The following is a 14,954-nucleotide window of genomic DNA, read 5'->3' on the forward strand; positions in this document are numbered from 1 at the left end:
CGGGAAAAACTGATGCATTCCACGAGGAGGACGCACAGAGACTCCTTACAGGAGAATGCCAGAATTATAGTCGTCATAGTCATAGTCATACTTTATTGATCCCGGGGGAAATTGGTTTTCGTTACAGTTGCACCACAAATAATTAAATAGCAATAATAAAACCATAATAGTTAAATAGTAATATGTAGATTATGCCAGGAAATAAGTCCAGGACCAGCCTATTGGCTCAGAGTGTCTGACCCTCCAAGGGAGGAGTTGTAAAGTTTGATGGCCGCAGGCAGGAATGACTTCCTATGACGCTCTGTGTTGCATCTCGGTGGAATGAGTCTCTGGCTGAATGTACTCCTGTGCCCAACCAGTCCATTGTGTAGTGGATGGGAGACATTGTCCAAGATGGCATGCAACTTGGACAGCATCCTCTTTTCAGACACCACTGTGACAGAGTCCAGTTCCATCCCACAACATCACTGTCCTTACGAATGAGTTTGTTGATTCTGTTGGTGTTTGCTACCCTCAGCCTGCTGCCCCAGCACACAACAGCAAACATGATAGCACTGGCCACCACAGACTCATAGAACATCCTCAGCATCGTCCGGCAGATGTTAAAGGACCTCAGCCTCCTCAGGAAATTGAGATGGCTCTGATCCTTCTTGTAGGCAGCTTCAGTGTTCTTTGACCAGTCCAGTTTATTGTCAATTCGTATCCCCAGGTATTTGTAATCCTCCATCATGTCCACACTGTCCCCCTGGATGGAAACAGGGGTTGCCGGTACCTTAGCTCTCCTCAGGTCTACCACCAGCTCCAAAATGCTCTGATCTGTAATAGAGTTGAGCTAAGCACAATGCTGCCGCATCATGCAGCACTAAACTCCTAAATGCCAGTTGAAAAAAGGGACAGTAAGACTTCTGTACAAATCTTACTACACCACAGGTTAGCCACTGGATTGCTTTGTCACTCTTGAATATAACTGCTTTCAGCTTGTTCCATGTGGTTCCAAAGTCCAAGCAAAATCCATTTAATAGCTTGATCCATTTGAAGCCGCCTTCTGCACATGTGAAACCCAATTTGTATTGCCTCCAGTTTTCTCTCCTTTAAAATGCATTGTTTCCAGAGTGTATGGAGTTTGGAGATCCACACTTTAAGTGATTCTCATAGGAGAATTTTATCAGCAAGTGCTTATAATTTGTGCAACCTTGAATAAAGTTTCCATGAGCTACATATCATTCCACCCTTTAAGAAGAGGGGGGCAAAAACAGGAAACTATAGGCCAGTTAGCCTGACTTTAGTGCTTGGCAAGATTTTAGAGTCCATTCTTGAGGAGAATGGACTTGAGGCGCAAAGTAAAATAGGGCAAAGTCAGCATGGTTTCCTTAAAGGGAAACGTTGCCTGACAAATCTGTTGGAATTCTTTGAGGTGGAATAGACAAAAGGAGAGTTAGTGGATGTTGTGTACTTGGACTTTCAAAAGGACTTTGACAAGATGCTGCACATGAGGCTGCTTAAAAAAAAGATAAGAGCCCATGGTATTATAGGAAACATACTAGCATGGATAGAAAAGAAGGAAAAATAGTTGGAATAAAGGGGGCCTGATCTGGTTGGCTGCTAGTGACTAGTGGTGATCCGCGAGGGTTGGTGTTGTGACTGTTGAATGATGGAATTGATGTCTTTGTGACCAAGTTCATGGATGATAGAAAGATGGTTGGAAGGGCAGATAGTTTTGAAGAGGCAGGAGTTTGCTGAAGGACTTGAACAGATGAGGAGAATGGGCAAAGAAGTGGCAGATGGAATATAGTGTAGGGAAATGTATGGTTATGCACTTTGCAGAAGGAATAAAGGCATAGTCTATTTGCTAAACAGAGAGCGCATACTGATATCAGAGGTACAAAGTGATTTGGGAGTCCTAGTGCGGGATTCCCTTAAGATTAACTTACAGGTTGTGTCAGCAGTAAGGAAGGCAAATGCAATGATTTTGAGACCTTATCCTAGGTAGGATGTGCTGGTATTTGAAGGGGGGGGGTCCAGAAAAGTTTTACAAGAATGACTCTGGGAATGAAAAGATTAACATGTGAGGAGTGTTTAATGCCTCTAGGCCTGTACTTGCTGGAGTTTAGAAGAATGAGAAATCTCATTGAAACCTACTGACAACTGAAAGACATAGATGGTGTGGTTGTAGAGTAGTGGAAGTGTCTAGGACTAGAGGGTACAGTCTAAGTATAAGGACATCTCTTTAGAACAGGGATAAGAAATATCTTTAGCTAGAGGGTGATGAATCTCTGGAATTCATTGTCACAGACAACTGTGGAGGCCAAGTCATTGGGTATATTTAAAGTGGAGGTTCATGATTAGTAAGGGCATGAATGATTACAGGGAGAAGGCAGAAGAATGGAGTTGAGAGGAAAAATAAATTGGCCATGATCAAGTGGTGCAGCAGACCCAATGGACTGAATGGCCTAATTCTGCTCTTGTGTCTTATGGTTTTATTTAGGAACAGTAAATCTGGCCACCTAGCTTATATTTCCAGTCTCCACCACTACCACCACCACTACTACCGTCTAACCATAAATATAAGCAGACTGAGTAGTCTTTCTTGGTATTGCAAAGCTCACAGGAGACTTGACCGAAAAGGCTATCCTTGAACTTATCTAAGTTTTCAATTTTAATTCTTTAACTTTATTTTGAACCAGTATCAAGTATGTATTTTTTAATTCTTCAAGTATTTGTTGCAAGAACCAGCAGAGTCAGTGAAGGCAATAGAATTACTTGCACTTATGAGCTTGAGTGCACAGACTCTAGTTTGATTATAGTTAAGTGCAAGACCAGGCTTTTCCCTAAACAGCAGATAAAATTAGGTGTTTCGTCATTTGTTAATTGTTAACTTCTCACTGACTTATGCAGGTCAAGAGTTGGATAATTGTGATCCAACACTACTGGCTGAGGTTCCAGATGTTCCACAAGAAACACTGCCTAAAGCTGGTGAGTAAATTGTCAGCTTTCACGACGTCCTCGGTCAGCTCTTCTGAGATTGTGTGTAGGTGGTTTCTCCTCAGGATCCAAGGATAAATATCCAGTTCGAGCGACATTTTCTTTTGCTCTGAACCAAAAGAGTAGGCTATGATACTGGATCTGTAGAAATGGCATAATGTATCTGTGTTGTATGTCTGCAAAATGGAATTCTGTTCTTGTCAAAGTCTGAGGAATTTGTATCACTTTAGAATTAATTTGCAGCATAGATCTGTAGCTGGGCTCCTGTGGTAGCCCTTCTAGATCTCTACAGTTGCTGCTTCTTTCTTCCTGTCAGTCCATCTCAAGTTCTTGTAATAATTCTGGCCTTTCCTATTTACATTCACCTGGTGTTTGCAAGACTTTGTCATTTGAGCACACACTTGAGAATAGAATGTGAAAATGCCTCTTCGTTCAAGTGTTCCTTCTTCTCTGGTTTCCCAGTCCCAGCATAAGGACCATAATTTCCTTTTACTTCCTTAATGCCTTTGTCCTTCATTGATGCAGCCTGGCTTAAAAATGAACATCAAACTCTTTCTGTTGCCCTGTCTTGTGGTCCATCTTCCAATAGGAATAGACATCTGCAGTTCAAGGAAGCATTGGACCTGTTTTAACGAGGGTTAACCTTGTAAGTTTTTATTTTCTTACGTTTTGGTGTACAATATAAATTGATCCTGGCTGTAACTGGAAAGAGTTGGATGGTGTGAACAATAGACCTATAGCTGCTTTTCACTTGAGCGCCTCTATTGCATGCAGTGTTGCTGCTGGTATTAAAATTGCACTATTAGCAAATTATAAAGGCTGTAAATACAAGAAGGAAGTCACCATTTAAGATTTTGTTGATCAAGGTAATATTTCTGGGAATGAAAGGTTACATTATGAACGCGGTTGACTTAAATCAAAGGATTGAGAAAGTGACCCGACTAATTATCTTAGCATTGGAACCCTAAGAGCAACATGGGAAAGCGCTTTATTTTGCAGAAAAATAGCAGAAATCTGAAATCTGCTTCAGAAGCGTACACTAGGCTTAAGAATGTGTGTGGTAGATTTTTATTGGTTAATTATCATGATAAAAAGTTGAAGTGGTTGTCAATCGTGATTTATTTTTGGTAACAGATAGACTTCCAAGAACTGTGCAGTACATTCTGTTCACCACATCTGAGTTTAGGCCTGATGTGTGTGCTCAGCAGGAGTGGGACATTGGAAGTGACCAAAGTTGTGAATCCTTGCTAATATTCCTTCCACCTTCCATTCTTCATACAGGTGCGTCCACAGTGATGCAACCAGGAATGGCGAAGTTATATTCAGCTGGATTGAGATTGTGTGAAATGTGGGACAAAACGAAGTACTTATCCTTGTACCCTTCGCCACCAGTATATACTGTATTTACAAACATGGAACTGGGGTGGGTTAGGAGGAATACTTGTCTTCTCTTCTAATTGATAGGGAGTGAGTTGGAGGTGAGGTAGAAATTGAGTTGTTTCTTAATGTACTGTTATGTACTATTTTCAAACATCGAGTCAATGTGATCCAGAACCAGAGATTCGCAGAGAACCAGAGATGTAAAATATAGAAACGTAGAAAACCTACAGCACAATACAGGCCCTTCGGCCCACAAAGTTGTGCCGAACATGTCCCTACCTTAGAAAGTACTAGGATTGCCCATAGCCCTCTTATTTTTCTAAGCTCCATGTAACTATCCAAAAGTCTCTTAAAAGACCCTATCGTATCTGCCTCCACCACCGTTGCCAGCAGCCCATTCCACACACTCACCACTCTCTGCGTTTTTAAAAAAAACTTCCCCCGACACCTCTTCTGTACCTACTCCCAAATACCTTAAACCTGTGTCCTCCTGTGGCAACCATTTCAGCCCTGGGAAAAAGCCTCTGACTATCCACATGATCAATGTAGAAGGAAGTTTGCTTTACTGAGCTTATCTAGACTCCCCTGTTAAGGTCTATCCCTTCCACGTTAGCCATTCTGTAATTTTGTGTGTGTTTGTCATATATTTTAAGATCTAAAACAAAATTAATGCATCAAGGAAGAATGAAAGAATTCATTTTCCCCCTGAGACTGCATTTGAAATGGTATAAAAATTTGGTGAACATCCTATATTAAGTCCACTGCATCACCCACTTCTAAACTTTTTTTTTCATTTAGTTTTACACAATTTAAATGAACAATGCAGGTTCCTCATCAAATGATCCATCAGGACATTAAAACAAACAGAAGTTATAACTTCCAATGAGACAACCATTTTCAAGTTATCGAGGTGTTTGCTTGGTGACTCCTCTACGATTATTGTTTTCTCTAATTTGACTTTCCCATGATTTATTCCTGCAATTGGGTGTGAATCACAAGTTAGTTCTCATAATTTTGAAGTGTTTATCTCATTCTTGGGGATGGAAGTCAGTGTGATTCAGCCGAGGACTAGATACAACATGCAATGAGACGGGTCAGGAAGGACAGGTAGATGATGAGGCAGAATTGTAGTCAGTGGGATGAGTTGTAGTGTAACGGGGTCAAAATTGAGCAAGGTGGTGATACAGGACTTGAAGGTGTTATATTTGGATGCATGCAGTATACAGAATAAGGTAGATGATCTTGTTGTGCAGTTTGAGATTGGTAGATATGACGTTGTGGGCATCACTGAGTCGGGAGCTGTGGCTCTGTTCGTTAAGAAAAAATGAAATCAAATCCTTAGAAAGAGGTGACATAGGATTGGGAAATGTAGAATCCTTGTGGGTAGAGTTTAGAAACTGCAAGGGTAAAAAGAACCTGATGGGTATTATATGCTGGCCTCCAAACAGTAGCCAGGATATGGGCTACAAATTACAACAGGAGATAGAAAATGCATGTCAAAAGGGCAATGTCATGATAGTCAGGGGGGATTTCAAATTGCAGGTAGATTGGGGGATTCAGATTGGTGTTGGATCCCAAGAGATAGAATTTGTGGAATGTCTACGAGATGGCTATCTAGAGCAGCTTGTGGTTGATCCCACTAGGGAAAAGGCTATTTTGGCTTGGGTGCTGTGTAATGAACCGATTTGATTTGGGAGCTTAAGGCAAAGGGGCCATTAGGAGGCGGTGATCATAATATGAAAGACTTCACCCTGCAATTTAAACAGGTAAAGCTAAAGTCAGGTGTTTCAGTATTACAGTGGAGTAAAGGAAATTATGGAGGCATGAGATGGGAGTTCGCCCAAGTTGATTGGAAGGGGACGCTAGCAGGGATGACAGCAGAATAGCAATGGCTGGATTTTGTGGGAGCTTTTCAGAAAGCACAGTAGAGATAGATCCCGAAGAAGTAATAGTATGCTATAGGCAGCATGCTGCAACTGTGGCTGACAAGGAAAGTCAAAGCCAACATAAAAGCAAAAGAGAGGGCGTATAGTAGAGCAAAAATTAGTGAGAGGGTGTTAGGAAGTTAGAGGATTAGCAAGTTTTTTTAAAAAAACCAACAGATGGAAGCAATATTCTCGAAGTTCGAGAATGTCGGAGGCAGAAGTGAGTGCAGTTACTGGGGAGAAGGTGCTTGGGAAGCTGCAAGGTCTGAAGGTAGGGAAGTCACTTGACTAGATGCAGTACACCCTAGGGATGAGAGAGGTAGTTGAAGAGATTGCGGAGGCATCGGTAATGATCTTTCAAGAACCACTTAATTCTGGCATGGTTCCAGAAGAGTGGAAAATTGCAAATGTCACTCCACTCTTCAAGAAGGGAGGGAGGCAGAAAAAAGGAAATTGTCAGCTATTTAGGGTGACCTCAGTGGTTGGGAAGAAGTTGGAGTTAGTTGTTAAGGATGAGGTGTCAGGGTACTTGGAATCACATGATAAAATAAGCCTTCAGGGAAAATCTTGCCTGACAAATCTGTTGGAATCTTTGATGAAATAACAAGAGAATAGACAAAGGAAAATTGGTGGATGTTGTGTACTTGGACTTTCAGAAGACCATTGACTGCAAGGAGCCTGCAGAAGGACTTGGGTAGGGAGAATGAGCAAATAAGTGACAGATGGAATACAGTGTCAGGTGCTTAGGTAGAAGAAACAAAAGCATAGACTATTTTCTAAACAGAGAAAATCCAAAAATCCAATTTACAAAGGGACTTGAGAGTCTTCATACGTGATTTTCTAAAGGTTAATTTGCAGGATAAGTCGGTGGTGAGGAAGCCACATGCAATATTAGCATTCATTTTGAGAGGATTAGAATATGGAAGCAAGGTGGTAATGATGAGGCACTGTGGCAAGGCCTCACTTGGAATATTGTGAGCAGTTATGGGCCCCTTATCTAAGAAAGGATGTGCTGACATTGTAGAGGGTTCAGAGGAGGTTGACGAGAATGATTGAAAGCTTGAAATGGTTATCACATGATGAGAGTTTGATGGCTCTGGGACGATACTCACTGGAATTTAGAAGAATGAAGGGGGTGATCTAATTGAAAGGATGTTTTCTATAGTGGGGGAGTTTAGGACCAGAGGGTACAGCCTCAGAATAGAGGGACATCCATTTAGAATGGGGATGAGGAATCTGTGGAATTTGTTCCCACAGGTGGCTGTGGAGGCCAGGTGATTGGATATATTTAAGGTGGAGGTTGATAGATTCTTGGTTAGTTAAGATGTGAAAGGTCATGGGGAGAAGTTGGGAGAATGAGGTTGAGAGGGAAAATTAATTGGCCATGATGAAATGGTGGAGCAGACTCAATGGGCCATATGGCCTAATTCTGCTTCTATTTCTTATAGTCTTCATGAGAATGTCACCTTGTATTTATAAATTGTTGTGATGTTTCGTTTCTATCAACTGGTCCTATAGACAGCAACTTTTTTCAGCTCTCCCATTCCTTTGAAATTAAGAAACAGTAAGCAGCAAAGGTTCCCCTCCCCCCCAATATCAAATGATGTTAATTGTGGAACAAAGTCATAGTTCTGAACTAAAATTTCTTTTGCCTTTGGGAAAAGTGCCTGTGATTATGAACATACCATGAGTTGGTTTAAATCTCTCCACCACTTGTAGGAAGCTAATTGCTAAGTAATGGGAAGTATTGATGTCACTGAAAAACTCCTAACATAATTGGGGCTTGTCTTACCTCAGTTTCTCTGGCACCTTCCTTGGATGCACATTGTCATTGTGAAGCACATTTATGGAGTCAGATTGCTTTGTGTGTTATACAGTGGCAGCTGATGTAACCTTTCTTTCAAACTGCAGAAGATCTGGAGGAGGAAATGGAAACAGAAGCAGAGACTGACAACCCACAGCAGTTGACAGAAAAGCAGCAACACCAGTTGAAACATCGAGAGCTGTTCCTATCACGGCAACTTGAATCTTTACCAGCAACGCACATACGGTTAGTAACACTTTGTATTATTTTTATGTGAAAATTCCAAACATTGCCAATCTTTTCAAGAGCACCTACTGCATTCCTTCTTTGGGGAACATGACTTAATGCAGTGGCAGAAATTACAGTTGCAGCTTTGTCTTTATGCAAAAAGAAAATAATGTGCAGTACTGTAGGCTTTCCTGAGTACTGAAGACTGAAATCTTGTTATGCTGCACAGCATTTACAGCTGTTAGGTTATGCTAACTGAAATTTGTCACTGGTATAACAAAAGTTTGACATGAGTCTGCAAGTAAGGGGCGTCAAGGTCAGTAGTGTAGCGGTTAGTATGATGCTATTAAGCTAAGGGCACTGGAGTTTGGAGTTCAATTTTGGCGCCATCTGTAAGGAATGTGTACATTCTCCCCACGACTGCATGGGTTTCCTCTGGGTGCTCCGGTTTCCTCCCACAGTCCAGAGACGTACTGGTTATAAGGTTCATTGTTAATTGTAACTTGTCCTGTGACTAGACTAGAGTTAAATAGTGGGGTTACTGGGCCGCGTGGCTTATTGGGGTCGAAAGGACCTTTTCTGCGTCAATATCTCTAAGTAAATATGAAACAGATCACCAGCTATTTTGCCTCAACTATACCTCTTCTCACCCCGCCACATGCAAAAATGCCATTCCCGATTCCCAGTTCCTCCGTCTCCGCCGCATCTGCTCCGAGGATGAAGTTTTCCGTTCCAGGACATCTCAAATGTCCTCTTTCTTTAAGGATCGTGGTTTCCCTTCTGCTGTCATCAATGATGCCCTTAACCGCATCTCCTCCATTTCCCACACTTCGACTCTCACCCCATCCTCCCGCCACCACAACAGGGACAGAGTTCCCCTTGTCCTCACCTACCACCCCACCAGCCTCCGGATTCAGCACATTATCCTCCGCAACTTCCCCCACCTTCAACAGGACCCCATCACTAAGCACATCTTTCCCTCTCCACCCCTCTCCGCTTTCTGCAGGGTTCGGTCCCTCTGCGACTCCCTGGTCCACACGTCCCTCCCCACGGATCTCCCACCTGGCACTTATCCCTGTAAGCGCAAGTGCTACACCTGTCCCTACATCTCCTCTCTTGCCACCATTCAGGGCCCCAAACAGTCCTTCCAAGTGAGGCAACACTTCACTTGTGAGTCTGTTGGGGTCATCTATTGCATCCGGTGCTCCCGGTGCGGCCTCCTCTACATCGGTGAAACCCAACGCAGATTGGGGGACCGCTTCGTCGAGCACCTCCGCTCCGTCCGCCAAAACAGACAGGATCTCCCGGTAGCCACCCACTTCAACTCTGCTTCCCACTCCCATTCAGATATGTCCATACGTGACCTCCTCTACTGCCATGATGAGGCTAAACTCAGGTTGGAGGAGCAACACCTCATATACCATCTGGGTAGTCTGCAGCCCCTTGGTATGAACATAGAATTCTCCAACTTCCGGTAATTCCCTCCCTCTCCCTTCCCCTATCCCTATTTCACTCTGCCCCCTCCCCCAGCTGTCTATCACCTCCCTCATGGTTCCACCTCCTTCTACTACCCATTGTGTTTTCCCCTATTCCTTCTTCACCTTTCCTGCCTATCACCTCCCTGCCTCCCTTCCCCCACCCCTTTATCTTCACCCTTACTGGTTTTTCACCTGGAACCTACCAGCCTTCTCCTTCCCACCCTCCACCCACCTTCTTTATAGGGCCTCTGCCCCTTCCCTCTTCAGTCCTGACGAAGGGTTCCGGCTCGAAACGTCGACCAATCTTTTCCATGGATGCTGCCCGACCTGCTGGGTTCCTCCAGCATGTTGTGAGGGTTGCTTTGACCCCAGCATCTGCAGATTATTTTGTGTTTTCAGTTGTTAGGGGAGCAGGCAGGAGATTTATGGATGTAAAAAACTCCTGGGTGGCATGTTGCTTCCCAGGTGCCAGGTCAGGGATAATATCTCAGATGACGGCAGCATTCTTAAGGGGGAGGGGGAGCAATTGGAATTGTTGGTGCATATTGGTATCTAGGACATGAGTAGGAAAAGGGATGAAGTCCTGAAGAGTGAATATAGGAAGCTGAAAAGCAGTACCTTAGAGTGTTAGTATACAATGGATTTCTGACTGTGCCAAGTGCCAGTGAAGGCAAGAATAGGATGATATGGCAGCTGATCGTTTGGCTGAAGAATTAGTGTTGGGGGTCAGGGGTAGGGTTTCAGGTTTGTGGATCATTGTGATCTCTTCAGGAGAAGGTATGACCTCTACAAAAGGGACGGGAGCTCGAAGAGGAACGATATCCTTGGGCAGGTTTTCCCAGAGCTGTTGGGGAATAGTTTGACAGGGGAATGGGTGTCAGAGTGATGGATCAGAGGATGGAGCAATTTCTATGAAGGTTGATGCAGAGATACTGTGAGGAAGGTTGATAGGGGCGTAATTCCCTCAATTGGATAGGTTAAAATGTCTGTTTTTAATGCACAAAGTACACAAACAAGGGTGATACACTTAGAGCATGGGTCAGCACATGGAACTACAATGTTGTGGCCATTACAGACACTTGGTGGTCACAAGATCTGGAATGGTGGCTAGATGTTTTAAAAGGGACACATAGGAAGGTAAAAGATGGCGGGGCATGATGTAGCTAATCAGGAGTAGAATTATTGCTGCAGAAAAAGGCTGTCTTGGGATTGCTGAGTCAGAAACAGGAAAGGAGCAACCACTTCATTGGGAGTATTCCATAAGCCCCATATGGTTGGTCTGGAAAGGTATTTAATTGGAGGAGGGAGAATTATGATGCCATTAGGCATGAACTTGGGAGTGTGAATTGGGTGAGGGTCCAGATGAAGTCCTTGAACTTGATGCAATGTACCCTACGTTACAACAGGAAGCGAGGGAAGAGATTGCTGCTCTTTTGGCAATGATCTTTGTATCCTCACTGGCCACAGGATTGGACGGCGGCAAGTGTTATCCCTTTGTTCAAGAGCAGTGATAGAATTAATCCTGGGAGTTATAAATTCGTGAGTCTCTTACATCAGTGGTAGCCAGTCTATTGGAGAGGATTCTTCGAGGCAGGAGTTAGGAGCATTTGGAGAAGTATTGAGTCATAGAAAACTACAGCACAGAAGCTGGCCCTTCAGCCCATCTAGTCTGTCAAACCATTTAAACTGCCTGGTCCCATTGACCTGCCTCCATATCCATCCCATTCCATTTACCTATCTAAACTTCTCTTAAATGTTGAAATCGAATTTACATTCTCCAACTGCACTGGCAGTTCATTCCATGTCCTCTGAGTGAAGAAGTTTCCCCTCATGTTCCCCCTTAACAATTCACCTTTCACCCATAACCCATGACCACTTATCGTCTCACCGAACCTCCTGCCTGCATTTACCTCATCTATACCCCTCATCATTTCATATGTGTCTATCTAATCTCCCTCCATCTTCTATGTTCTACCAAATAAGGTTATAACCTATTCAATCTTACTTTTCACTCAGATCCTCTGGACCAAGCAAGGTCCTCTCACAAGCCTGTAGAGGGTCCATAACCTCGCTGCTGCTTTGCCTCACCTCCGTAGACTGTGTCTGCCTCCTGAGTAAATACAGATGCAAAAAAAGTCAATTTAAGATCTCCCCCTTCTCTTTTGGCTCCACGCATAGATTACTGTTCTGATCTTCCAGAGGATCAATTTTGTCCTTTGCAATCCTTTTGCTCTCAGCATATCTGTGGAAGGCCTTAGGATTCTCCTTCACCTTGTCTGCTAGAGCATTCTCTTGCATTTCTTATACTCAAGTACCTGCCTATATCTGCTATGCAATTCCTTTTTTCTCTCTTAATCAGGGCCTTAATATTTCTCAAAAAACAAGGTTCCCTGAACCTGTTATCCTTGCCTTTTATTCTGACAAACACTTTGTAAGCTTGTAGCTTTGTTCTCTTAAAATTTCACTTTTGAAGGCCTCCCATTTACCAGGTACACCTTTGCCAGAAAACAGCCTGCCCCAATCCACACTTGCCAGATCATTTCTGATACCATCAAGGTTGGCTTGTCTCCAATTTAGAATCTCAACCCAGGGTCCAGACCTACCCTTTTCCATAATTACCTTGAAACTAGTGGCATTATGATCACTGGATGAAAAGTGTTCCCCTGCACAACTTCTGTTACCTGCCCTGTCTCATTCCCTACTAGGAGATCAAGTACACTCTCTCATTGGGACTTCTGTGTACTGATTAAGGAAACTTTCCTCAACACATTTGACAAATTTTTCCATCTGGTTATTTTACAGTATGGGAGTTCCAGTCAATATATGACAAGATAAAATTACCTACTATCACAACCTACATTTCTTGCAACAGTCTGTGATCTCTCTACAAATTTGTTCCTCTAAGTTCTGTGGACTGTTGGGTTGTCCATAATATAGTCCCATTAGTGTGGTCAAACCTTTCTCATTCTTAAGTTCCACCCATAAAACCTCACTAGACAAGTTCTCCAGACTGTCTTGACTGAGCATTGCCATGACATTTTCCCTGACTAGTTATGCCATCCCTCCCCCTTTCATTCCTACCCCTCTATCATTTCTAAAACAACGGAATCCCAGAATATTGTGCTGCCAGTCCTGCCCCTCCTGCGGCCAAGACTCAGTAATGGGTACAATATCATAATTCCATGTGTTGATACATGCCCTGAGCTCATCTGCCTTTCTTCCAGTACTTCTTGCATTGAAATAATCACTTCTCAGAACATTAGTCACAGCATTCTCAGAGTCGATGGACCAAATGGCCTAATTTTGTCTGTATGGTCATGTTTCCTGAGTTTGCCTGAGGTCTTAACGTCTGAATCCACAACCTCTCTACTGTCTGTTCTAGTGCTCTGGTTCCCATCTCCCCACAACTCAAGTCTTGTTGGACTTCATTTTAGTGCTCTAAATGAAACTCAAATTGAGCAAATGTATGCAGATTATTGGTGAATAAGTGTTGCCTGGTTGATAGCACTGACATGAATGCTTCTGCTACTGATTAAGGTTGATCCATATGGATAGTAATTAGATGGACTAGCTCTGTCTTGCTTTTCTTGAGCAGTACATGGATATTGTAACTGGACTGAAGCAGCAAGGATACTTCTGGAGGACCAGGATGTTGTCTATAGTCCCATTGCCTTTATAGTACTTTATTGGGTGTTCTCAGCCAGGTCTTGATAAAAATGCAGAGTGAGTCAAATTAATTGATGTAAATTTGAGATGATATTGACTCTGGGAGGAAGGTAAAATTATCTATTTACTCTAACTATGGTTATAAGGGGCACAATGCACTTTGTGGTGAAGAGAATATATGTTTACTCTGGTGGATGGGGTGTATGTTGAGAGGTTTGCTTTGTCCAAGATGGCGTTCTTGGCACTATACTCAGCCAGGCAGGTGGGCATGCAGGTGAGGAGTTGTAAATGGGATTGAACTTTGTGCAGTTATCAGCAAGCACTCCCTCTACTGACCTTGTGATGCAAGAGATGTCCTTGAATTGCCCCATGGAACTCCGAAACCAATCTGATACTGGGATGATTGACTTCCAACAACCACCATTTATGAGAATGTTTTCCCTTTGATCATTAATATCTGTTTTCCCAGGGATTGATGATAACTTGGCAAGATATCACTCAAGTTACCTCTTGAATTCTGCCTCATCCATGTTTGGCCCCAAACTCTTGAGATTTGGAGCGGAGTAGTCCTGGTGAATGCAGACTGGGCATTGCTGAGTAGATTATTAGTGAATAACTTGTCACAGTGGCTTCTCTCAGTTTGATTGAAAGTAGACTGGGCAGCAATTAGTTATTTTGGATTTGTCTTTCTTTTTGTAATAGGACATACCTCAGCAATTTTCCACGCTGTAACACTATCTGGTCACCACAGTAGCATAGTGGTTTGCATGACACTATTACAGCTTGCGGTGTCGGAGTTCAATACTGGCATTCTCTGTAGGCCCTCTCCATGGCATACGTGGTTTCTTGGGTGCTCCAGTTTCCTCCGATAGTCCAAAGATGTACCTGGTAGGTTAATTGGTCATTGTAAATTGACCTGTGGTTAAGTTAGGGTTAAATCGGGGTTGGCAGGGGTTGCGTGGCTCGAAGGGTTGGAGAGGCCAATTCTGAGCTCTATCTCTTAATTAATTAATTAATACATAAATAAATCAAATCAAATCTACCTGACTAATGTACCAGAGTAGTTTATCTGGAGGTACAGAAGTTTTTTTAAGGGCAAGTGTTCAATACTGTTACTAGGCTATCAAGAGACCCAGTAGCCTTTGCTGTATCCATTCTCTCAGCTGCTCCTTGATATGATATGGAGTGAATCAAATTGGTTGCTGGCTGGTTCTGTGATGGTGGAGATCTCAGAGGAAGCCAGCTTGACTCTCCTCTTTGTGGCTTGCATGCATTGGTTGAGGATGGGAATATGCTTCCCCCATCTCTCTCTCCTCCCCCACCCCCCCACCATCCTAATCTACTTAATTGTCCTCTATCATTCTCAACTGGATGAAGTATGATAGTAGAATTTTGATCTGATGTGTTGGTAACAACTTCAACATTAAGAAGTGTAGGTAATCTTTTCTCCTTTTATAAAACTCATTATCTGACTATGGTAAATGGCGCCCT

General features: G+C 43.0%; 1 protein-coding gene across 3 annotated transcripts in view; it reads left to right on the forward strand.

Annotated features, from left to right (window-relative positions):
• The window catches only part of LOC134352854 (metastasis-associated protein MTA1-like), a 181,339-nt gene that overhangs the window by 96,395 nt on the left and 69,990 nt on the right, over nucleotides 1-14,954 (forward strand). For 2 of the 3 annotated variants that reach the window (XM_063060371.1, XM_063060372.1), the window contains exons 4-5: nucleotides 2,896-2,973; nucleotides 8,199-8,337. In XM_063060371.1, coding sequence (XP_062916441.1) covers nucleotides 2,896-2,973; nucleotides 8,199-8,337 — 217 coding nt within the window. The remainder of the gene's footprint in view (nucleotides 1-2,895; nucleotides 2,974-8,198; nucleotides 8,338-14,954) is intronic. The other variant, XM_063060373.1, reaches the window with a different exon arrangement.

The sequence above is a fragment of the Mobula hypostoma genome, chromosome 10 (assembly GCF_963921235.1).
Source record: "Mobula hypostoma chromosome 10, sMobHyp1.1, whole genome shotgun sequence".
Taxonomy (NCBI): domain Eukaryota; kingdom Metazoa; phylum Chordata; class Chondrichthyes; order Myliobatiformes; family Myliobatidae; genus Mobula; species Mobula hypostoma.